At 44.7% G+C, this 26,572-nt stretch overlaps 1 protein-coding gene across 9 annotated transcripts in view; it reads left to right on the top strand.

Moving 5' to 3' along the window:
• The window catches only part of cadps2 (Ca++-dependent secretion activator 2), a 454,296-nt gene that overhangs the window by 347,019 nt on the left and 80,705 nt on the right, over positions 1–26,572 (top strand). For 5 of the 9 annotated variants that reach the window (XM_078416924.1, XM_078416919.1, XM_078416923.1 and 2 more), the window contains 4 exons: positions 4,521–4,624; positions 10,684–10,840; positions 23,149–23,290; positions 26,114–26,233. In XM_078416924.1, the coding sequence (XP_078273050.1) occupies positions 4,521–4,624; positions 10,684–10,840; positions 23,149–23,290; positions 26,114–26,233 (523 nt within the window). The remainder of the gene's footprint in view (positions 1–4,520; positions 4,625–10,683; positions 10,841–23,148; positions 23,291–26,113; positions 26,234–26,572) is intronic. The other 4 variants (XM_078416922.1, XM_078416921.1, XM_078416917.1 and 1 more) reach the window with 1 other exon arrangement.

Here is a 26,572-nt window from a genome sequence, read left to right as displayed (position 1 = left end):
GGGTCTCTGGCGCTGTAAGGCAGCAACTCTATGGCTGCACCACCATGCTGCCCTGCAACCAATTAATCATCAAACATGCATGTCTTTGGGATGTGGGAGAAAACTGGAGCGGTTTTGGAGGGATGTGGATCAAGCGCGGGCAAGTGGGACCAATGTAGCTGGGACATGTTGGCCAGTGTGGGCAAGTTGGGCCGAAGGGCCTGTTTCCAGACTGTATCACTCTATGTCTCTAGTGTGTGTTGGACAGTGTTAGCGTGCAGGGATAGCTGGTCGGCATGGACCCGGTGGGCCGAAGGGCCTGTTTCCGCCCTGAAGCTCTAAACTAAACAAAGCGAAAGCACATCCCAATAATTACGTTAAAAGCAGTGGATGTTGAAAATGCAAGCCTTAAAAAGGAAAAGAGCAAAAAACGATTGAACTGAAAGGATTGCTGTTGTAGTCTCAGGATTGCTGCCTAAAGAGACAATCGTCTGAATATTGTGAACTTGCATCAAGCAGGCCATTGCCAGCAGTTACATTAACCCGGGAAATCTAGACCATGAACTGCAGGTTAGTGCGATGATTTGAATGGCTTTGGGGCCTTTCACCAAAATAGGCCATGTGCTGCACTTCCAATGTTAAGATTCCTATTTGAAAAGCAGAATGCTGTTCCTTACCATGGGTGAAAAAAAGGCATTTTCACTGCTAGTTTTGCAAATTCAGCCTTGTCACTTGGCCTTTCATTACATTGCTGGAATGCTGTTTACTGGAACAGTTAAAGAAAAGCTGGAGGCTGGGCTGAGGTGCTTAGAATGTGTGCTGTTTAGTGCATGCCACTGCGTATTATTGGTCTTGAGATTGGTATTCGTTTATTATTCTTGCGCGTACCAAGATACTGTACAATGAAAAGCTTTTGTTTGCAAGCTGTCCAATTAAATCAGATCTCACTGTACATGAATACAACCAAGCCTCACACAAGTACATTAGACAGTGCAAATGGGAAAAATATCAAGAGTGCGGAATATAATTTTACAGCATTGCAACGTTACAGTTACAGGGGAAAAGTCCAGTGTCTGCAACGAAGGCAGGTTGGAAGATCGGGGCAACTCCCAAACCTATGGGAGGACCGTTCAGTAGTCTGCTTTCAGCCTTTTATATCTTCTCCACAAAGGGAGAGTTGAGAAGATGGACTGACCTCGGTGAAAAACGTCCCTGATTATGTTTGCTGCTTTTCTGAGGCAGCCTAAGGTGTAAACGGTGAGAAGTCGGGATAGACACAAAATGCTGGAGTAACTCAGCGGGACAGGCAGCATCTCTGGACCCTTCTTCAGCGGTGAGAAGTCTGGACTGTGTGATGGACTGGTATACATCTACCACTCCCTACAATTTCTTGTGGTCCTTGGCAGAGCTGTTCCCAAACCGAGCCTTGATGCAACCCGATAGTACGCTTTCTACAGTGCACCAATAGAAGTTGGTGAGAGTTGTTGGAGACACGCCGAACTTCCTTAGTCTTCCTTAGTCTCCTGTTGATGTGCGTTTTTGGTTGTACCTTCAAGTTAGTTGGTCCAGGAAAGGTTGTTGCTAATTAGGGACACAAAGCACTCAATCATTTCCTCTTTGGCCTATTGACGGGTGTTTTCGGAAGTCAATAACTAACTCCTTCATCTTGCTGCCATTGATGGGAACAAACTCAGAAGCAAAAATGCTTTGCTTTTCATAATGTTTGTGAAGTACAGGCTCCTAAGAGTTAAGAGATGTTCTCCAATTAGAAAATTAGACTTTTGAACATTACACTAATTCTATTATAATCTTAGCACAAAAGGAGACGGATTCCTCACACTGTCAAAAGGTTATATAACTGAAGCTGGATATTTTAATGAGACAATATTTGTTTAGCCTATCATTTTCAATTAACACCTGTCAGAAACATACAGAGAGCAATCTGTTCAAAACTTTCAAAGCTTTTTCTTTGAAAAATCATTTCCCTTGTGTACAGCAGATCCTGATCAAGACATTTAAAAAAAATTGGAATATACGATAAAAAAATATTATTACCTTTGGAAACAGATTGTAGGATGGGAAGCGATTGAAGAGAGGCTGTTGCTTGGGCAATTAGAGGAAAATTAGGAAAACATAGAAGGATAGAAAATAGGTGCAGGAGTAGGCCATACAGCCCTTTGAGCCAGCACCGCCATTCAATATGATCATGGCTGATCATCCAAAATCAGTAACCCGTTCCTGCTTTTTCCTCATATCCCTTGATTCCGTTAGCCCTAAGAGCTAAATCTAACTCTCTCTTGAAAACATCCAGTGAATTGGCCTCCACTGCCTTCTGCGGCAGAGAATTCCACAGATTCATGACTCTCTATGTGAAAAAGTTTTTCCTCATCTCAGTCCTAAATGGCCTACCCCTTATTCTTAAACTGTGACGCCTGGTTCTGGACTCCCCCAACATGGGGAAAAAATTTCCTGCGCTTTGTCCCACAAGGACAAGAAAATTCAAGCTTTTAAGATTGAGGTAGATGGGTTCTTTGATCGCTATGTTAGATGCGTTGGTAAATGGAGCCAAGGTTCCGATTAGTGTAGTTCATTGTAGTTTAGTTTATTATTGTCAAGGTACCCAGGTGGAGTTTCATGATGCATACAATCCAATCAGCAGAAAGACTGTACATGATTACAATCAAGCTGTCCATAGTGTACAGCTGTAGAATAAAGAGGTGCTGTTGAAAAATAGATTTAGGTGGAGTGATTGCAATGAATGATTGCAGATACACTTCTGGGACCACCAGCAAACATGGGCACATGTATCACCTACTCCCCTGCCATAGCAACCATTCAAGCACACTATTCCTGTCAAACATATAACGTTAAGAACTTATTGGCGCCATCTTGAACTAATTGTTGTGCAATGAGCCTACTCCTGTACGTTTATTACTGGTCTGTGAACAAGACTGGTGTGGGTGACATTTAGATTTAGTTTAGAGATACAGCGTGGAAATAGGTCCTTCGGCCCACTGAGTCCTCACCGACCAGCGATCCCTTCACATTAACACTATCCGACATACACTAGGGGGCAATTTACACTTATACCAAGCCAATTAACTTACAAACCTGTACGTCTTTGGATTGTGGGAGGAAACCAAAAATCTTGGAGAAAACCCACGCAGTCACGGGGAGAACGTACAAAATCCATACAGTCAGCATCCGTAGTCAGGATTGAACCCGGGTCTCTGTCGCTGCAAGCGTTGCAAGGCAGCGACTCTACCGCTGTGCCACTGCCCCAGAAGGCAGCGGAGGCCAAGTCTGAATGCCTTCAAGAGAGAGCTAGATAGAGCAGTCAGGATAGTGACCCAAGGATAGTGCAGTCAGGGGGTATGGGGAGAAGGCAGGAACGGGGTACTGATTGAGAATGATCAGCCATGAGCACATTGAATGGTGGTGCTGGCTCGAAGGGCCGAATGGCCTACTCCTGCACTTATTGTCTATTGTCTATTGTGCCACCCTGAACTGGATATTTCTCGGTAAGGTATTGATGAAAACGTTTTGTTGACATCACGGAGTATTGAACCACTCCCACAAATCTGATTAATCAATAAGTTCTTAACGTTATAAGTTTGGCAGGAATAGTGTGCTTGAACCCTATAGTGTGTGTGTGTATCCCATTGAATGGTTGCTATGGCAGGGGAGTAGGTGATACATGTGCCCATTTTATCATCCGAAGAGGAATCTAGCCTCAGCAAGGCTATTGCACAACAGTTTGGAACTCTTGTCGCTGAAGCTGGGTGGGATTCTGAGTGTTTTAGTTTAGAGATACAGCATGAAAACAAACTGAGTCCATGCCGGCCAGCAATCCCCTGTCCACACGTGTTCATTTTGGTTCCGTTTAATTTATTGTCACATGTACAGGTACATGGGAAAGCTTTTGTTACGCGCTAACCAGCCAGTGGAGAGACAATACGTGATTGCAATCGAGCCATTCACAGCGCACAGATATACGATAAGGGAATAACATTTACTGCAAGATAAAGCCAGTAAAGTCCGATCAAAGATTGTCCGATAATAGTCATGACTGCTCTCTGTTTGCGGTAGGGTGGTTCGGTTGCCCAGGCAGCGTGAGGTATAAATGGAGTCAACGGAAGGGAGGTTGGTTTGTGTGACAGTCTGGGCTGCGTCCACAATTCACTGCAATTTCCTTCGAACTTCTACGGATTCTACGTGTCCTACGGATGCCACTCCTGACACATTCAGGGCAATTTTAACATCGAAACATCCAGACATGGAAAATAGGTGCAGGAATAGGCCATTCAGTCCTCCGAGCCAGCACCGCCATTCAATATGATCATGGCTGATCATCCAAAACCAGTACCCCGTTCCTGCTTTCTCCCCATGCCCCTTGATTCCGTTAGCCCGAAGAGGTATATCTAACAGAAACATTGTTCTTAGATAAATATGGTATTACCATCGTCGTTCATGGGTCATGAAACTTGCTCACTCTTGCAACCCATAATGCGTTCAATGTCTTTTCATTTAAATGGCAACAGAAGCGTTAAGCCAAGGGACTCCAGGCAAACGACTGGACGATGTCATTCGACTGGCAGAGCTTTGCATCGAGGTGCTTCAGCAAAACGAGGAACACCATTCTGAGGTACGGTTTCATTATCCCTCAACGGAAAATATAAAATATAAAAATATGATGCCATCAGCAGGAACATTACTCATTTATTATCTGAACCTTGCTAATATTTAAGACCAATTTCGATTTTTAATAGAAGCATTTTTGGGCAGTACGGTGGCGCAGCGGTAGAGCCACTGCCTTACAGCGCCAGAGACCCAGGTTCGATCCTGTCTGTACGGAGCTTGTACGTACTCCCCGTGACCCGCGTGAGTTTTCCCCGGGTGCTCCGGTTTCTTCCAACATTCCAAAGACGTGCAGGTTTGTAGGTTAATTGGCTTCTTGGTTTGTAGGTTAATTGGTAAAATTGACCCTCGTTTGCAGTTTAGAACTATAGTGTAGGGCAATCGCTGGTCGGTGTGGACCCATTGGGCCAAAGGGCCTGTTTCCACGCTGTATCTCCAAAACTAAAAATGAAAACTAATGGAGATAATGATTCAGTGTGGTGACCTCTCATGAGAGGCCATCTTAACCCCATCTGCTGTTGAAAGATTGTTGGGCTGTAAAATGTAATGTTTTACTCTCCACAGTCTTAACTTCCAGAGTATCTCCATCACATTTTGTCCCTCCTTAAATTTCCAGATCATGTTTAATTTTTTGGGTAGGTATCTTTTGCTGAAATGGCCACCTATTGTGTTGAAGACCTATGACCTATGAGTCTAATGACAGGTCACTAATGACCTTTTCGAAGGCGTTCCTACTAAATCGCGTTTACTTTGAAGGGTAACTCATTGATCACTGATACGTGTTCAGAATCTGAAGGTCGTTCCTATGAGTTGATAAACACCATTAACATGATGGTTGTACCTTTGAGCTTGATGGTAAATTGTCATTTTCTTTAGATTGACCTTTTTCTCGTACAGGCCAAAAAAATGAACGTAAAAGTTTGCAATTACAAGGAACTGCAGATGCTGATTTAACAAAGACAGGTGCAAATGATGCTGAAGTAACTCAGCAGGTCAGGTAGCATCTCTGGAGAACGTGGATGGGTGACGTTTCAGGCCAGGACCCTTCTTAAGACTGATTGAAGAGAGGGCAGGGAGGAGAGGCAGGACAGCGCATGGCTGGTTATAGGTGAATACAGGCTAGAGGGGTTGTTTTGATGACAGATAGTTGGACAAAGGCCCCGAAATGTACATTGGCGAGACCAAGCGTAGACATGGCGACCGCTTTGCTGAACACTTACACTCTGCCCACCAAGGCATACTGGATCTCCCAGTTGCTGACCATTTTAACAGCCTTGCCCATTCCCAAACTGACCTTTCTGTCCAGGGCCCTCCTCCATTGCCAGAGTGAGGCCACGTGCAAACTGGAGGACCAGCACCCCATATTGTGGTCTGAAGGGCCTCTTCCTGGGCTGTATTTTCATTTGCAGGAAGGAACTGCAGATGCTGATTCACATACCGAAGATAAACAGACAGCAGGTCAGGCAGCATCTCTGGAGAAAAGGAGTAGGTGACGTTTCAGGTTGAAAGTATAAAAAAAAGTCTGCCTATGTTTATTTTCACACACACACACACACAGACACACACACACACAGACACACACACACACACACAGACACACACACACACGTTTTAAAGGGTTAGTGTGAAGGAGAAGCAACATGAGTAGTGGGATAGTGCTGATGTATCATTGCAGCAGTCCACATGGTCAGAGTTCCACACCATCATTTCCAGTGGTTCAGACGTACACAGAAGACGTCACCAAACTCCAGAACCCCTGTCCAGTATTATTCCCTTACCAGCAGAGAGCCTTGCTAAAGATACATCACGTTGGTGAATGGCGTGCAGAGGAAATACAAGTTCAAATCAACGAGAGCAATTTGTTTATGAAGCCCGTTGGGCAGCACGGTCGGGATGGAACCCGGGTCTCTGGCGCTGTAAGCACTGTAAGCGCTGTAAGGCAGCAACTCTACCGCTGCGCCACCCATTTGGCTAAAGTGAGTTTATTAAATCAAGTATTGAATAAAGGCTTGATAAGATTTTTGTCTCGATACTTCCAATTGAAAGAGTACTGAAGAAGTTCCCCATTATCAATGAGGTTGAACTTGGATCAAGACTGCAAACGGAAGCAGCGTCTGCTGGTTTAGAGGGCCAAAAGAACCGTTGGTGGGAAGAGCGGGGAAGTTGTGCTGCCAGTCGAGGGAACTGTTCTTCCGTCAGTTAAAAAAAAAAAGTAATTTGGAAACTGATTTGCATGAAATGCTTAATGCTTTGTGGGAGGCTCGTTGGCGCAGCGGTCGAGTTGCTGCCTTACAGCGGCAGAGACCAGGGTTCCATCCTGGCGATGGGCGCTTGTCTGTACGGAGTTTGTACGTTCTCCAGAACGTGACCTGCGTGGGTTTTCTCCGGGTGCTCCGGTTTCCTCCCACACTCCAAAGACGTGCAGGTTTGTTGTTTAATTGACTTCGGTAAATTGTCCCCAGTGTGTGCAGGATCGTGTTAGCCGAGTTGACATTAAATGGGATTTGTGGTAATATTTTCTTAATCTTCAGTGAGTCGCAAAAACCTGAAAGGGAAAGAAAATATTCATGTAAAATGCATGTTGCACACATTTTTTTGCCAAAATATATAAAAGCTGTACTCTTGTACATGTGTGTAACATGTAAAATGTTATTGTCGGCAAGTTATTGTCGAAATAATCTTCAGACATGACACGTAAAATGAGATTGACGAAGCTGCCCATATTTCAGTTATTCTATTATGCAATCATCAGTGTTAAAAATAATTACATTTTGAAAGTGTCAGGCAAATAATTAAATTAATCGAAACCATTAAAAAAATCAGCAAATATCAGGACCACTAATGGAAAATATTCATTATTTTTCTTGGCTGCTTACACCCCCACTGCATCTACTGGCAACAGAATGGAAGTGACTTAACAATGAAGGAAATGTGCATGGAGGTTAATTGCATTATCGGTGTAGCTGAGGTCTTTCTTCACACAGCGCTTCATGTGGAAAACCTCACAAAATAAAGCTCCTATAAAATTTGGATTAATGGCTGGAATTGCTATTCAAACCTACAATTGGTTAAATGGATGCATGTTGACAGGAATGCATGGCGTGATTCGAAAATTGCAGCTATTAACCTTTGTTCAAATGTTTGGATTTTTTTTTCTACTCCACAACCTCTCTCACAAATGCGGATTCGTAAAGGGAAGAGAGGTACGTGACCCAGGGTGAAATCCACCCTTGGGCATTTCTTCACGTTTGCTTTGACGCGTTCCATCCATTCAGAGTCATCTTGTGGAAGGCCAATCTCCGAGAAGGGCAATAATCTGCAATATCATTCCGTTCCCTCAGTACGGGTCCACCGCCGATTTTCCAGCAACTGGTGATCCGGCATATTTATTCACAAAATGCTGGAGTAACTCAGCAGGTCAGGCAGCATCTCGGGAGAAAAGGAATGGGTGACGTTTCGGGTCGAGATCCTTCTTCAGTCTGAAGAAGGTGATCCGGCACCTCCTTTAATCCGGACAAAACTACCGGAGAGCATTTGAAAGTCCCTCCGATAATGTGCCACCTAGGCCGGGTGAGGCGGCCGATCTCGACCTCGTTGGGACTTCCGCGGCCGATCGGCAGGTGGGATCCGTCCCCACAGCCGACTTCCACGGAACGTTCCGGTACCATTGGACTCCTCTCGGAGGCCGTGACCTCTGTTGATCCGGCAAAACGGATCGTCCAGAAAGACTCTGGAACCAAGAGTGCCGGAAAATCGGCGGTGGGTCTATATTGGCGTGATGGTCCCTGCAGTGGAAATCTGATTTGCTTTGTGTACTCAGTAAACTGTGTGTTCTGTGAAAAAGCCTTTCTCTGAGATATCAATTGATTTTGATTTAAAATAAGTAAGAAATACGCTGATGAAAAGTAATGTACTTTCTCTACATTGAATCTATATTTATTAATAAAGACAATTTAGTCCAAATTTGTTATAATGATGATGGTGTCCCATTGCGACTTTTTAATGAAGGTCCTATTTATAATTTATAGGTGGGCAGGTAATATAGAAACATAGAAACATAGAAAATAGGTGCAGGAGTAGGCCATTCGGCCCTTCGAGCCTGCACTGCCATTCAATATGATCATGGCTGATCATCCAACTCAGTATCCCGTACCTGCCTTCTCTCCATACCCCCTGATCCCTTTAGCCACAAGGGCCACATCTAACTCCCTCTTAAATATAGCCAATGAACTGGCCTCAGCTACCTTCTGTGGCAGAGAATTCCACAGACTCACCACTCTTTGTGTGAAGAAATGTTTTCTCATCTCGGTCCTAATAATCAGCATTTGTTCCCCTATTACTATTCCTATTTCCTTCTACCTTCCCCAGTAGCCAATGTTTACAGTAGTTACTGTTGTGCTTGGAAAGATGTAACAATGATGAATGTTTGATAAACAGAGTGCAGAGCATCACAAGTCTTAAACTGATAGAAGGTGTTGATATCAAGAAATAAACGTTCTCTCCCACACTCTCCCCTCACTCGCTCCCTCACGCGCTCCCTCACGCTCCCCCTCACTCTCTCCCCTCACTCTCCCCCTCACTCTCCCCCTCACTCTCCCCCTCACTCTCCCCTCACTCTCCCCTCACTCTCACCCCCTCACTCTCTCCCCCCTCACTCTCCCCTTCACTCTCTCCCCTCACTCTCCCCCCTCTCTCCCCTCTCACTCTCTCCTCTCACTTTCCCCCTCACTCTCTCCCCCCTTACTCTCCCCCTCACTCTCTTCCCTCACTTTCCCCCTCACTCTCTCCCCCCTTACTCTCCCCCTCACTCTCTCCCCTCACTCTCCCCCCTCACTCTCTCCCCTCTCTCTCCCCCTCACTCTCCCATCAAGAGCAAAATACTTTATTGGTTTTATCATTGTTGTTCCTTCTGCCTGTAAATAGAAGTGTCATTGTAATATAGAGCCGAAAATAGAAATCCTATATATTATAGCAAACTAACTTGACTTTTGACCAAAGGGTTCAAAAGCAAGCTGGCAATTTGAAGCAAGCTAAAGCTGCGCCACACACAGTATTTATGTGGTACTTCACCACAGTTAATAATCTGAGTAAACTAAAAGAGATTAAAGTTATTGCCTTTATAACACCCTTTACCAGACAAACCAGTGCCAAGGCCAGCAAACTGCATTCGAAGAGCAGGAGTTAGCGCAAATAAGTTGCTGACTCCCAGGTTAGGAGGGAGAGATAGGTCAGCCATGATTGAATGGCGGAGTAGACTTGATGGGCCGAATGGCCTAATTCCACTCCTATTCCTTATGACCTTATGACAGAATATTTAGCTAAACCTCATTCTTGTTAGCCATATGTTACTTCTGGCTAAAGCTGATGCCGTGGAGAGCATGCCATTGTGCGTGATGTCTTAGTTTTTATCAGCTCCACATTAGTTTAGGCAATTTCTAGTCAGGGAAATCTGACAACGGGGATGAAAATGGGGACTCGGTATGAAGTGTTGAAGATACTGCTGGATTTGGAAACGCACGTACCGTTCTCCACTCGGGTGGTATAAATTTAGAAGTTAATTTTTTTATTAACAAGTAAGTTGTGAGTTCTGTCATGTCTTTTAATGCAAGCTAGTTACAGAAGCAGAGTGGCAGGTGACATCAGAGAGGAGGTATTGAAGAATCATCTGGCGTTTCCCCCCATTGTGTAAGGAGGAACTGCAGGTGCTGGTTTATACCGAAGATAGACACAAAATGCTGGAGTAACTCAGAGACACGGGCAGCATCGCTGGATAGAAGGAATGGGTGACGTTTCGGCTCGAGACCCTTCTTCAGAATGGTTTTGAGTAGGTGAGGGAAGTGGAAAAGTTGAGAGGGTTGAAAGGTCGGAACTTTTTATTTCTAACTGCCGGCGTGACAACGGCCGTGTCAACTTTTCCACTCCCCTCACCTACTCGAGCCTGAAGAAGGGCCTCGTCACCCATTCCTTCTCTCCAGAGATGCTGCCTGTCACCGTTGAGTTACTCCAGCATTGTGTGTCCATCTCCCATCTTGTAACCTTGGCTCACGTTTCCTAACTGTCTCCTAGGCTTTTGCCTGGTGGCCTGATCTGATGGCGGAGCATGCAGAGATATTTTGGTCCCTATTTGCTGTCGACATGGATGCCACCATTGAAGCACAGCCCCAGGACTCCTGGGACACCTTCCCTCTCTTCCAACTTCTCAATAACTACTTGAGGAACGAACGTGAGTATCTGTTGTTCTCCTTCTAGCTTTGCTCGAATCATTCTTTGACGTTTTGCCGCAGATCTTTACGGAGTGTCTTCCTTTCAAAATCACCATTTGTTTATGTGTTTCTTGAATTATATTGTAAGCAGCGTATATGTAATGTAAAATGATGTTGGACACAAAATGCTGGAGCAACTCAGCGCGACAGGCAGCATCTCTGGAGAGAAGGCATGGGTGATGTTTCGGTCGAGACCCTTCTTCAGACTGAGAGTCAGCAGAGAGGGGGTCTTTTGGTTTGAATTGTTTTGGTTTCGGTTCATTATTTTCACATATTACCGAGTTACAGTGAAAAGCTTTGATTTGCATGCTATCCAAACAGATCAGATATACCATTCATGAATACAATCAAGTCAAACTCAAGAACAAAAATACATAGAGCAAAGGGGAAGATATAGTTCTCAGCATGGTAGCACGTCAGTTTTCATAGACAAAGTCCGATGTCTGCAATGGGGTAGAGGTGAATCGGACAGTTCCCTGGCTTATGGAAGGACCATTCATAAGCCTGATAGCAAAGGGGAAGAAGCTGGTCCTTGCGAGTTGTCCTGGTGATTAATGAGCTGCCCATTTGTTTCACGAGTTGTCCATTCAATTCATGAGTTGCCCGTTTGGTTCACGAGTGGCCCATTTCGTTCTTGAGTTGTCCTGTTGGTTAATGAGTTGCCCATTTGGTTTATGAGTTGTTCCATTGATGAAGGCCACAATTAATTCCCAAGCCAAGATGAACAGCAAATAGCTGGCCCCGCAGATATTTCTGCGGTTTCCTCCCACGCTCCAAAGTCGTACAGGCTTGTAGGTTAATTTTCTTCAGCAAAGTTGTAAATGGCCCCGAGTGTGTAGGATAGTGTTAGTTCACGGGGTGATCGCTGGTCGGCGCGGGCGGTGGGCCGAAGGGCCTGTTTCCGCGCTGTATCTCTATAAAGTCCAAAGCAATGGAAAGTGATCTCGCCACATTCAAGAACATTAAATACTGCACTCTGCTAACCGTGAAAATGCATGGCAGAACACATTCTTTACGATCATCAAATGACCATTCTTGAGGGAGTCAGCTCTCCAGCGCGTCGGACTCGAAGACACATCTGTAATTAGCGGATTATTTTAACGTCAGTAGAAAACCAGGCAGTGTCTTTTTGAAGCCTGCTTAAAAAAAGGATTCTTTGGACAGTTGTTCTCCCCTTGCATGTAGCATTTCATCTCCATTGCAGCATGACACTTAAAGCTATGAATAGGTGAATGATACGACATGTTCTCATGACAATAAAGAGGCAAGTGTTAATAATTAGCAGGGAAAGTGAAGTGGAATCAAATTAGTCATAATAAAACCCAGAGTGACTGGGAGAGTCATCTCTCGTTGACTGAATCTAATTATGAAATGAAAAAGTCTTTCTCTCTGTGGATTACTTTTGTGTTGAAGCCGTGACAAAGATAATGCTTTTTTAAACGTAGAAACCAAGAAGTGCAGGCGCTGGTTTATTCCAGCCTAGCCCTGCTCCTGTCACTTAATGTCTTATGATGAGTTATTGGATGAAAGCGATGGGCAAATTCTGCTTTTCTGATTTTGTGAATAGAAATGAAACTGCCCACACTTAAGACAGACACTCAGCGGGTCAGGCAGCGTCTCTGGAGAACACGGATGGGTGACGTTTCGGGTCGGGACCCTTCTTCAGACTGAAAGTAGGGGGTGGGGTTGTGGCCCGGATTGGCCTTGCTCTTTTCACGCCTCCAGCTCTTCACCTACCACCCCCCCCCATCCAACCCACCCCTTACGGTCAGCGTCTGGAGAGATAGAGATAGATCAGCAAGTGATCTCGTGGGTGATATCTTGCGGAGAGCTCATTTGAAACTTATTGAATAGTGATAGAGTGGGTGTGGAGGGGATGTCTGCAGTTTCGGGTCGGGAGCTTTCGTCATCCAGAGATGCTGCATGACCCGCTGAGTTATCCAGCATTCTGTGTCGATCTTTAATACTTTTTAAAGTTGATTCAGCTCGAGTTTCCGACTCAGATAAGTGTTTCAAGTGAAAGTGTCTCAAATACTTAATGCAGAGTTGTTTTCCAGAGTTGTTTTTAAGTGTTGGCGCTGAAATTTGGGACAGTAAGCTACAGAGAAAGATAGATAATGAATTTGGAGGCTCTGTGAAATAAATAAGCCACTAATTTTGTTTAGTTTAGAGATGCAGTGCAGAATCAGGCCCTTCGGCCCACCGAGTCCGCGCCGACCAGCGATCCCCGCACATTAAAAATATCCTACACATACTAGGGACAGTTTATATTTATACCAAGCCAATTAACCTACAAACCTGTACACCTTTGGACTGTGGGCGAGCACCGAAGATCTCGGAGAAAACCCAAGTGGTCACGGGGAGAACGTACAAACTCCGTACAGACAACACCCATAGTCGGGATGCTGTAAGTGCTGTAAGGAAGCAACTCGAGTGCTGCGCCATTATGCTGCTCCTAATTATTACAGAGTCAATCTGATTATACGTTCATTAAGATTAAATAGCCCACCTACTTTATGGAAGGTTATGGAGAAATAATGTGATGCCCTTAGCTATTTGCATTATGCTCATAAGCACCTGTTAGAACTACGTCTATTCCCAATTAAAATTAATTTCCAAACTTCCTTTTATAGTTTATTTGTTTAGTTTAGAGACACAGCATGGAAACGGGTTCTTTGGCCCACCGAGTCCGCGACGACCATCGAGCCCGTTCACACTAGTCCCGTGTTATCTCACTTTCTCATCCGCTCCCCACACATTCGTGGCAATTTGTAGAGGCAAATTAATAAACCAACCCACACGTCTTTGGGATGTGGGAGAAAACCAGAGCACCCGGAGGAAACCCACGAGGTCACAGAGAGAACGTGCAAACTCCACACAGACAGTACCCAAAGTCAGGATCGATCCCGATCTCTGGCTCTGCTTTGAGGCAGCTGTGCCACTATGAAGAATACTTCAGTGGTGAAGCAGAGTTAACCAAATTGGTTGAAGAGCAAATTTTATTTTCACCCGCACCAATACTGTGGTATAAAAAGAATGATTTGTTGAAATTTAAGAAACATTCCACATGCAGTTTGATTTCCCCAGCTTATCAAATAAATTAAAATGGGCAGTAATGTGGCAGCAAAAATTGCTGGGTGTATCTATTTTATAATGACAATTATTACATAGCCACGTTTCAGAATTGTGCATCATCAAATTATATAATTCTCATGATTTAAACCAGTCCTTTTTCGCAAATACCGAATCTTTGTGACAGTCACTAATGAGGTTGTGGATTATTTAAGGTAGAGACAAAAAATCTAATCTGATGTATTTTTCACTTAATTAACTAAAGGATCGCTTCATTTATTCTGTGCTCTGCATATATTAATTGCTCCTTAAAGTAAACAACGCAGTCTTCAATGGGAAGAGAAAAACTGTCACTTGAAAGGGAAAGGAATGTGGCCTAAATGAGGAGAATTGCAGAAAATAGGTGCCTCGATATAAATACAGGGAATATTCAGAAATGAGCATTGGCAGCAATAGAAAGAGCAGAGACAAACTGGGTTTCTGTACAAGGGGCAGCCAGGGAGAGCAAGAAAGAGAGAGAGAAGAGAGAGAGAGAGAGAGAGAGAGAGAGAGAGAGAGAGAGAGAGAGAGAGAGAGAGAGAGAGAGAGAGAGAGAGAGAGAGAGAGAGAGAGAGAGAGAGAGAGAGAGAGAGAGAGAGAGAGAGAGAGAGAGAGAGAGAGAGAGAGAGAGAGAGAGAGAGAGAGAGAGAGAGAGAGAGAGAGAGAGAGAGAGAGAGAGAGAGAGAGAGAGAGAGGAAGAAAGAGAGAAAGAGGAAGAGAGGGAGAGAGAGGAAGAGAGAGAGAGAGAGAGAGAGGGAGAGAGGAAGAAAGAGAGAGAGAGGAAGAAAGAGAGAGAGGGAGAGAGAGGAAGAAAGAGAGAGAGAGGAAGAAAGAGAGAGAGGGAGAGAGAGGAAGAAAGAGAGAGAGAGGAAGAAAGAGAGAGAGAGGGAGAGAGAGGAAGAAAGAGAGAGAGGGAGAGAGAGAGAGTGGGATTAACTGAGAAAAACAGGCTCAGAGAGTGAGCTACAAACGAGATCAGTAGGCAGGGAACCGGGGAATAAGGATAGACACAAAATGCTGGAGTAACTGCAGGCAGCATCTCTGAAGAAAAGGAAGAGGTGACGTTTCGGGTCGAGACCATTCTTGAGACAGGATGAGAGAATGAGGAGATCAGCAGGAAGAGGGCGGACCAAAGCACAAAGTAATTTGTAGAGAGGCTGAGATGGGGTGGCCGTGGAATGAGCAGAGACGGAAAGAGCAAAGAGATGAACGGAGGGATGTGAGGTAGAAACCAGGGTAAAAGGCAAGGTAGGCACAAAAAGCTGGAGTAACTCAGCGGGACAGGCAGCATCTCTGGAGAGAAGGAATGGGTGACGTTTTGGGTCGTGACCCTTCTTCAGTAAAAGGCCAGGAGTTCAGCAGAGAGAGCAGAGAGAGAGACAGGGAGAATCATGAGTGGATCAGCTGGTAGGGCAAGTTGAGTCGCAGTCATACAGCACGGAAACAGGCCCTTTGATCCAAATCAAAATTATAATCAATATCAAAAATATAATTAAACACCTGTCCCAGCCCAGTCATTCCGTCTTCTCCCTGGTCCTGTCCGGCAGAAGGTACAGAAGCTTGAAAGCGCGCACCACCAAACTCAGGATCAGCCCCTCTGACTGTTATCAGGCTTCTCACCGGCCCTTCCGTAAACTAGGGTACTGTACAATTCACCTCTACCCATTGCACAGGCATGGGACTTTGCCTGTGGAACTGATGCGCTCCAATGTTGACAACGATATTCTGCACACTCAGCAGTGTTGCAGTGCTAATTGTTTAGGTACCGGAGCTGTCACTGGTACTGGAGCGCCCACTGTTAAATTCCCCGCTAGTCAAAATTCCCCACTGTTTATTTTGGGTTTTTTTTTTACACAGAGGTGTCGGAGCGTCGCTCCGGTGAGCTCCAGCAGCACTGATCCTCAGATCAGTTTAACACGACATCATGTACAGGCACAGACATGATGGGCTGAAGGGCCTGTTCCTATGCTGTACTGCCCTGGGCTCCTTTGAGCCAGACATGGTGACATTGAATTGACATTTAGTTGATTGCCACCCTTATAATTTGCAGCACAGGAATCCAGGGACTGATTCTTATTTATCCTTTGTCAACGGATGTCAAACCTGTATTCTGTAACCTGGCACCAAATCCTTACACCCAAATAAAACAAACACATGATTTCAGAAGTCTGACCTCGAAGAGGAAATCAGCAGAGCTCAGTCAATCCCCCGCTGCCATTCTTTTCATCTCCAGCCTATTTCTATTTGGCTGTTCTATTTTTCGTCTACATTGTCTGGTCTTTCTCCTTGTGGTTCGAGTTGCAACAGACAATAGACAATGCGTGCAGGAGTAGGCCATTCGGCCCTTCGAGCCAGCTTTAAAAACCTTTCCGTCACTAGCACTATCCTACACACACACTAGGGACACACACACACAGCACACACTTGCAAGTATACCAAGCCAATTAGTCTGCAAACCTGTCCGTTTTTGGAGTGTGGGAGGAAACCAGCGAACCTGGAGAAAGCCCACGCAGGTCACTTGGAGAACGTACAAACTCCATGCAGTCAAGCACCAGTCGTCAGGCTCAAACCTGGGTCTCTGGCTGTGTAAGGCAGCAACTCTACTGCCACGCCACTATGCCCTATAATAATCAAAATGTAATAAATAATAACTGTAAAGTGAACGCCAAAAAAACAATTGAAGTCCTTGGTCCAACCAAAGACACAGTCCGTAGTCGTTCATGGCTGAGGTATTATGTAAATGCAGTACAAATATAAATATAATAATCAAAATTCAGTAAATTAATAACTGTAAATGCCCAAAAAACAACCAAAGTCTGCAGTCCAACCAAAGACGCAGTCCGTAGTAGTTATTGTGAATAATATTAAATTCTAACTTTGCTGTAGATTCAATATCAATGAGATTGGGTCCAAATCAAAGCCTGCAAAGATTATTTGTATTTCTCATGCATGGTTGAAATGACTTCACTCTGATGCCACGTGGCAATAGCATAGTTATAAAGGCCAACCAGAGATTAAACAATTAACTGTAGCTCTCCATCTTAAACTCGACATTCAGAGCATCACTGCCCAGAAAGCCCCCCCACCTCTACCCAGTCCAACTACACCAGTAGAAGTGATCCCTGCTCTAAATGATTGATCAGCACAAGCACCTTCAACACCACACACAAGCTCGCTGGTTGTTTCGTTGTCAATTGGCTGGGAGTTTCAACTCCACTCTCTGCCCTAATATGCTATCAGGGAAGACTTGGTACCGTGGCCGTTTAATTCAGTGGGGGATCGCTTCAGAAATTGGACTCCAGGCTTGCCTTCGCACAGCAGAAGTAACATCTGTGCGGGAAAATAATGTGTGCCTCCTCTGCAGAAGATCTTGTTTTGCCTGGTCTTCGGGGATGTGATAAGTAGTTAGAGCAACTGTGAAGGCAGAGCAGCAGTCACAGTGTCTCAGCGGGTGGCAGTGGCAATAGTAATGACAGTGAGAGTTGTGCCACGCACAAAGCACATACAGTGCGCTTTTTTAGAAACAGCCCTGTTTTTATAACAATGAAGCGGCACGGAAGCGCAGCGGTAGAGTTGCTGCTTTACAGCGAATGCAGCGCCGGAGACTCAGGTTCGATCCTGACTACGGGTGCTGTACTGTAAGGAGTTTGTACGTTCTCCCCGTGACCTGCGTGGGTTTTCTCCGAGATCTTCGGTTTCCTCCCACACTCCAAAGACGTACAGGTTTGTAGGTTAATTGGCTGGGTAAATGTAAAAAATTGTCCCTAGTGGGTGTAGGATAGTGTTAATGTACGGGGATCGCTGGGCGGCACGGACTTGGTGGGCCGAAAAGGCCTGTTTCCGGCTGTATATATATGATATGATGATATGAAGCGGTGTGCTTTTTCTGCCGGGACATTGAGAGATGAAAAACAACACCTGAGAGGAAAAAAATATATCAAAGACTCTTGTGTTTTACCTTTTGAATCACCACATACCCTAACCTTCACAGCCTCTTCACTTGTCTGTGAGCTTTACTGCAACTTGCAGTGACTGCTGTGAATCAGAATCGTGTACAATTTAATGCAAACACCAGTGGGCAAGATAGAATTGACATCAGGAGGCACGAGATAATTGACTTAGCAATAACGAAGGCAAAATGATTAGAGTATGATTATTAAAATAGCCTTAGAAATGTGATTAATGTATTTAAAGAAAAAAAGATTCATTCTGTCTTAATCCATTTAGAATTAAATCATCGAGCTTCTTTCAGTCCTTACTGTTTTTAATAATCAAAAGCATATCGTCACGAATGAATCTAACGTGATATGTAAAATGGGCTTAATGCACCAAGTGTGGATTTTTTGTGGTTTATTTTATTACATTTCATCTTTTAGCAAAGTGTAAATTATTTAAATGGATTGCTGAATTACCCCACTTGTTTTGATCTCAAAGCTTATGTCTCGTGTTTTGACAATTTTTCCACTGCCCTTTATATCAGGGTAGAGTCCGTATAGGACCATAAAGACATAGGAGCAGAATTAGGCCATTCAGCCCATCGAATCTACTCCAACACTCAATCATGGCTCACCTTCCTTTCCCTCTTTACTCCATTCTCATGGCTTCTTCCCCCTAACCTTCCTAATCAAGAACCCAACAAATACCCAATGACTTAGCCTCTCCAGCCATCTGTGGTAATGAACTCCACAGATTTACCACCCTTTTATTCTAAGGCTGTGCCCTCTGGTCCTAGACTCTCCCATTACTGGAAACATCCTCTTCACGTCCACTCGAGCCAGGCTTTTCATTATCCAGTAGGTTTCAATGAAATCGTCCACCCCCTCTCATCCTTCCAATCTCCAGCAAGCACAGGCCCAGAGCACATGTATGTAAAGTCTGAGTTTGATTATAAACTTTTTCCCTTATCCATGTTTCAATCAAGCAAATGATTACCAGCTTCTTCCCCATGCAATCCTTTCATGACTAAACAACTTGAGTTGACATTCCTCAAGGGAGCAGTAGTCACCTTTGTGCAGATTGTGCTTTCAATATAAACCCAGGTTTAATTCTGGTGAATCAACCCTGTACTCTTGCCAAGCCTGTGCTTTGATGAACAAAACCGAATGCAAGAATCCCTTTGTTCTAGTTTAGTTTTTAGTTTAGAGATACGATGCGGAAACAAGCCCTTCGGCCCACCGGGTCCGCACCGACCAGCGATCCCCACACATTAACACTATCCGACACACACTGAGGACAATCTTTACATTTACTGTCAATTAACCTACATACCTGTACGTCTTTGGAGTGTGGGAGGAAACCGAAGATCTCGGAGAAAACCCACGCAGGTCACGGGGAGAACGTACAAACTCCGAAACAGACAGTAGTCGGGATCGAGCTCGGCTCTCCGAGGCTGCATTCGCTGTAAGGCAACAACTCTACTGCTATGTAATCTTCACATCACTGCATGAATTCAAATAAAACTAGATTTTCCTGGAAATTCATCCTTGGCCAGTAGAACTAAAAACATTCGGTTGAGCCCACTGTACTCTGCCTCCAAAATTAAAGTAACAGCATTCTGAGAAGACACAAGAGACTGCCAATGCCAGAATCTTGAGCCGGTGGAGCTGCTGCCTCACAACGCCAGAGACCCGGGTTAGATCCTGACCTTGAATACTGTCTATGTGGAGTTTGCATGTTCTCCCTGTGACCACGTTGTTTTCTGTGACCGCATGGCTTTCTCCAGGTGCACTGGTTTCCTCCCGCATCCCAGAGACGTGGGGGTTTGTAGTTTAATTTCCCCTCTGTAAATTGTCCATGGTGTGTGGGCAGTGGATGAGGAAGAGGGATAACGTAGAAGTAGCGCGGACAACGGGTGATGGATGGTCGACGTGGGTTTCCTCCATGTGCACTCTACATCAGCTGCCTTTTCATTTGCTTTTCTCCTGTGTTCAGATGCTTCAATACGCATTTTTCCTCCTGACTTCTGGGTGGCTTGAAGACAGACACAAAAAGCCAGAGTAACTCCGCGGGTCAGGCAGCATCTCTGGAGAAAAGGAAGAGGTGACGTTTCGGGTCAAGGCCCTTTCTTCACACTGAGAGTCAGGGGAAAGGGAAACGAGAGATTATAGACTGTGACGTAGAGAGATATAGAACAATTGAATGAAAGATATGCAATAAAGTAACAATGATAAACGAAACAGGCATTTGTTAGCTGTGGATGGACACAAAAGGTTGGAGTAACTCAGCGGGACAGGCAACATCTCTGGAGAGAAGGCATGGGTGACGTTTCAGGTCAAGACCCTTCTCGACACGAAACGTCACCCATTCCTTCTCTCTAGAGATGCTGCCTGTGCCGCTGAGTTACTCCAGCTTTTTGTGCCTATCTTCGGTTTAAACCAGCATCTGCATTTCCTTCTTACACATTGTTAGCTGAGGCCTAGGAGAGAAGGAATACAGACAATGAGACTCAACAAGATGACTTTGAAGCTGGTACGACTTGGGCAAGGGAGGGCTGGAGGGAGGGGGAAAAGCAAGGGTAACTTGAAGATAGAGAAATCAATATTCATACCACTGCGTTGTAAGCTTTCATTCATTTGTTCTATATCTCTGCACATCACCGTCTGTATCTCTCGTTTCCCTTTCCACTGGCTCTCAGTCTGAAGAAAGGGTCTCGACCCGAAACGTCACCTATTCCTTTCTCCAGAGATGCTGCCTGACCCGCTGAGTTACTCACGGTTTTTTAATGTCCATCTTTTGTTTAAACCAGCATCTGCAGTTCCTTCTTAGAGGGCAGCTTATCTTTTTTACCCCTCCTCAGACTGTGTGTGCTTCCCCCCCACCACACCCCCAGCTAATTATTTATCAATTTACTCAGCAGATTGCTTCTGATAACGTGTTTCCTCGCGCACTTAAATAGCTCTGCGATTCAAAGTCGTGTGACCTCTTTTCTCAGAATTAATACATTTATCGTTCAGAAGGATTAGAGGGGATCTTATAGAAACATATAAAATTACAAAAGGACTGGACAAGCTAGATGCAGGAAAAATGTTCCCAATGTTGGGAGAGACCAGAACCAGGGGCCACAGTCTTAGAATAAAGGGGAGGCCATTTAAAACTGAGGTGAGAAAAAAAAATCACCCACAGAGTTGTGAATTTGTGGAATTCTCTGCCACAGAGGGCAGTGGAAGCCAAATCACTGGATGGATTTAAGAGAGAGTTAGATAGAGCTCTAGGGGCTAGTGGAATCAAGTGGTATGGGGAGAAGGCAGGCACGGGTTATTGATTGGGGACGATCAGCCATGATCACAATGAATGGCGTCGCTGGCTCGAAGGGCCAAATGGCCTCCTCCTGCACCTATTTTCTATGTTTTCTACGTCTGTGAAAAGACAAGCATGAAACTCCAAAGGCTCGGATGCAAAACCCTTGAACTACTCATGAATTTTCAATTCTGGTGGATCCATTTTAGAAATAGGCTGCAACAAAGTAATCTACTGTGAATTTTTTTTTCTTTTATCTCAGCGGCACACACACACAAAATGTTGATGAATTGATGGGCTCAGCTTAGGTTTAGCAATGGCAACAATGGTACTTGCAAGTTTCAAAGCTGCTTCAGTTCCGATTTAAACTCCAGCAGTTTCCAATCCAATCCAAGTATAATTAGGCTGCCTTCATTTCTGTTGTGATAAGTTCATAAATATTGGGAGCAGAATTCATTCCACCTGAGGAAGGGTCTCGACCCGAAACGTCACCTATTCCTTTTCTCCAGAGATGCTGCCTGTCCCACTGAGTTCATCCAGCTTTTTGTGTCTGTCTCAAGTCTACTCCGCCATTCAATCGTGGCTGATCTACAGTATCTTTCCCTCTCAACCCCATCCTCCTCCTGCCTTCGCTCCATAACCGCTTGATTGAATGTCGCAGTAGACCCGACGGGCTGAATGGCCTAACTCTTCTCCTCCGTCTTGTGGTCTTATGCGTACTCCACCCACGTACAAAGGGTTGTGGAAAACTAGTTTGGTAAATGCTGTCAAAACACGAGGCATAAGTGAGTCAATTCAGCAATCCATTTAAATAATTTACACATTGCTAAAAGGTGAAATGTAAATACAGACAATCTGTTGTTTTAACAGACCGTGGGGGAGGGAGGGGAGGGGGGGATGGTGTCCGTTATGGCCGATTGTCCGCTATAACAGAGTCGGGGGGTTCCAACCCCCCTTCCATTGACGTCACTGACTGGCCTTTGGGTCGGAATCCCGGAGCACCGTGACTGAGAGCCCAGCGGGACCTCCCTCACCACACGGCCCAAGATGGCCGCCCGGCCGGCACCACCTTGTCCAGCGCAGTGATAACCACCGTCCCTGCTGCTGATTCACGCATTCAGAGGTCTTGGACATTGGGGTGAGGAAACCCCGTCCCGCTCCAAGTGAAATTCCCTCGACCAACTAGCTCAGGGTAAAATGGCATCCACTTTAAACGTTGACTCCGTTTCTCCTCCCAAAAAGAAATGCCTAGCCTGCTGAGTGTGCAAAGTTCTTTCATGTACACTCAGCTAAAAATGTGTTTTTGTGACTGCAAGCTAAAAATACGAAAGGCCGTTTGTTACGTGGTTTAATAGAGTTAAGTGTCGATCGAAGCAATTGCTTGTCAATGTCAATGGCCTCCCTCAGCGTGACGAGCATCCTGTTTTCAAGGATCTTGATTCTTCAAGGATCAGTGGTATCTGATTACTGTGGGGACTCTGTCCACCATAAACAAAACCTGTTATAAAGAGGTCCATAATAACGATGGTAAATTGTACACTTCTTCTGTATGGTGTTTATTACAAAGGCTTATTTACATAGATCCAAAGAATTAATCATTGTCATAGAGTCATAGAGTCATACAGCGTGGAAACAGGCCCTTCGGCCCAATTAGCCCATGCCGACCAACATGTCCCATCTACACTCGTCCCACCTGCCCGCACTTAGTCCTTAACCCTCTACACCTATGCAATCCATGTACCTGTCCAAATGTCTCTTAAATGTTGCGTTGGTACCTGCCTCAACTTCCTCTTCTGGCAGCTTGTTCTCTATACCCACCACCCTTAGTGTAAAACAAGTTACAAATTACGTTTGTGTCATAAATGCCTGTTCACAAATCTGCAATGTAATTAATTTCACGCACTTTGTTTCTTTGCAATAGCGCATTTGTGCAATGGGAAATATCACAAACATTTGCAAGAATTATTTATTCCTCTGGTGGTACGTTACATTGACCTGATGGAGTCAGCGATCGCTCAGTCCATTCATAAAAGCTTTGAACAAGAAACATGGCAACCTGTAAAGTAAGTCCCCGGAGATGCATCTGTTCAAAGATTTTCCTTATCGGAATGATGCCTGTATGTTGGTTCAGATTGAGGATTGTATGTGGTGCCATGTTAAAGTGTGGATCTATAATAAACCCAGAGAGACACTCTGCATCAAGTCGCAACCGCTCACGAGTGTGCCGGAAGGATTCAGTTTAGTTTAGAGATACAGCGTAGAGATACAGAGTTCAGAGATGAAAGGGGCAAAGTTTAAAGGAGATATGAGGGGAAAAGTTTGAAGGAGATGAGCATTGCAAGATTTTATTACAGAGAGGTTGATGGATGCCCTGAACAGGCTGTCAGGTTTGTCAGTGGAGCAGATACAATAGTGGCGTTAAGAGGCTTTTACAGTAGATAGCCACAAGCAGGGAATCTAGTTCTAGTTCAGAGATGCAGTGCAGTAACAGGCCATTCGGTCCACCAATCCACGCTGACCAGCGATTCCCGTACACTAACACTATCCTCCATACGCACTAGGGACAATTTAATATTTTACTGAAGCCATTTAACCTACAAACCTGTACGTCTTTGGAGTGTGGGAGGAAACCGGAGCACCCGGAGAAAACCCACACATCTTACATGGAGAACGTACAAACTCCGTACAGACAGCACCTGTAGTCAAGATTGAACCCGGGTCTCTGGCGCTGTAAGGCAGCAGCTCTACCGCTGTGCCACCAAAGTGCGCATTATGTTAGGATCTTAGTTAGAGGATTCCAATTAACCCAACAAAAAGTTTTCACACAGGGAGAGAACAAAAACAGTGATTGGAATAGCAACCATTGGTAAAATGCTTATTTTCGTGCCTTGATTCCCTTCAACAGTATTAAGACATCAAAGATAAGAAGGCCAGAATGTAGGGATGTTAAGATCCTCGTGCGGTGTTTGAGGTACTATTTTAAAGGGTGTTCAGTGTAATTTCATATCTTTGGAATATTGTTTCCACAATGTATGAATTCTACAATATCAAGCACTGAATTGTCTTTTCCAATAATATTGCCATAGATTAACGTTGTTCTCTCCTCATGTGTTACTTTAAAACCAAATGATTAAGTGGAGCATTTCACACAGTGAGTGAGACAGCTGTTAACTTCATTTTGATCATCAAAATCAGCAAGGAAAGATGGCTATTAGATTTTTATTGTTTATTTAAGATTCATCATTTCTAGATACCATTACATTCCTTGCATACTCTATGATATCCAAATAATACTGCAGTGAAAAGGAATTTTAGACATTGCATTATAGTTATAGCATCGAGATCAACATAAAATGCGAAGGGGGCAAATATATCATCTGTGTATGTTGCTGTGTTTTCTTGATTAGATTTTAGAATTGTTGTTGCTTTAAAATTGCATTGGTGGTATTACACTGATATTACATTGAGGACGTTTAGTCTAGGGATGCAGTGCGGAAACAGGCCCTTCGGCCCATTGAGTCGGCGCCGACCAGCGATCCCCGCACATTAATACTACCCTACACACACTAGGGGCAATTTACATTTGCACCAAGCCAATTAACCCACAAAACCTGTACGTCTTTGGAGCGTGCGAGGAAACCGAAGATCTCGGAGAAAACCCACGCGGTCACGGGGGAGAACGTGCAAGCTCCATACGGACGAGCACCGTAGTTGGGATCGAGCCCTGGCCTCTGGCCCTGTCAGCGCTGTAAGGCAGCAACTCTACCGCTGCACCACCATGCTGGGCCACTTAGTACTTTGATTTAAAATGATTTAAAATCGATGTGAAAGTGACAGAGAATGACAATAAACAAAAATCCGTTGTAAAGAAGACCCTCTCCTTCGACAAACACATCAAACACATCACAAAGACAGCCTTCTTCCACCTCAAAAACATTGCCCGTCTCCGTCCATCCCTCTCCTCCACAGCTGCAGAAACCCTCATCCACGCCTTCATCACCTCCCGTCTGTTCTACTGCAACAGCCTCCTCTATGGCGCACCCTCAAAAATCATCAGTAAACTTCAATGCATTCAAAACTCCGCTGCCCGTCTACTCACCCACACCCCGATCCGTGACTATATCACCCCCGTCCTTTACAAACTCCACTGGCTCCCCATCCCCCAGAGAATCCAGTACAAAATCCTCCTCATAACCTACAAAGCACTCCATAACCTGGCCCCATCCTACCTGACCGACCTCCTCCACAGGCACACTCCCACCTGCACCCTCCGCTCTGCTGCTGCCAATCTCCTATCCCCCCACATCCGGACCAAACTCAGATCCTGGGGGGACAGGGCTTTCTCCATCGCTGCTCCCACCCTATGGAACTCACTACCCCAAACCGTTAGAGACTCCTCCACACTCACCACATTCAAAACATCGCTGAAGTCTCACCTGTTCAGTACTGCCTTCAACCACTGAAGGTCACCTCACCTTCTGTCTCCTTTCTCTGTTCGTTTACATATTTACTTATTTATCTATTTATTCATTTCCCTATGTTCTCTAAATCTCTGTAAAGCGTCTTTGAGTATATGAAAAGCGCTATATAAATAAAATGCATTATTATTATTATTATTATTATAATAATGAAGGCAGACTGTGTACCATGATGATGTGGGTTTTCCCCTCTCTTATAAGGTGGTGTCTTCTGACTGTCTGCATGTCTTTTCTCAAATAATCGAAGCGACATTTAAATTGGAAAAGCGAGCCACGTTATAATGAAGAGGCAACTGGTCACTGGAATTGGAGGACACGTACCCCATCCACAGCATCGAGTGAACATCATTGTCACTTCATTCTTGCAGTTTGATGTCTCTGATTTTGTCCTGGTTCTCTCTCCCACAGGAACCTCACCAATAACCTTGTTAACGTGAGCCTACCAAAGGTCCCAAGTCTGCCTCTTAATCTTCCACAAATGCCTAGCTTTTCTCCATCATCTTGGATGGCTTCCTTACATGATTCCACGTGTGTATACTATAGAATTGCGCAGCCCCTTGCTTGTGAAGTTTGCATGTTGTGTATGTTTCTTGTTGTAGCTTACGTGCATGTTTGGTTTTTCAGGTATGGTACAGGCCAATGTGTATCGGACCGTGCTCTGTTGCTTCTGTGCACGTGGATGTAAATAGATAATCGCTCACTGTTTATTGAAGTGGTGCATGCAATAGCTGCTGAGAGTAGAATAGAAATGAAATGAAATGGTTTGACTGTTCCCATTTTTATGCTGAATTGAAATAATTCAATGCCCAGTTATTATCAATGTTGAGTAAAGAACAGATTGAAGGACAGGACTGATTTTCACTTTGT

This window comes from Rhinoraja longicauda, chromosome 20, assembly GCF_053455715.1.
Source record: "Rhinoraja longicauda isolate Sanriku21f chromosome 20, sRhiLon1.1, whole genome shotgun sequence".
NCBI lineage: Eukaryota > Metazoa > Chordata > Chondrichthyes > Rajiformes > Arhynchobatidae > Rhinoraja > Rhinoraja longicauda.
This window is presented reverse-complemented; position numbering and strand designations above follow the sequence as displayed.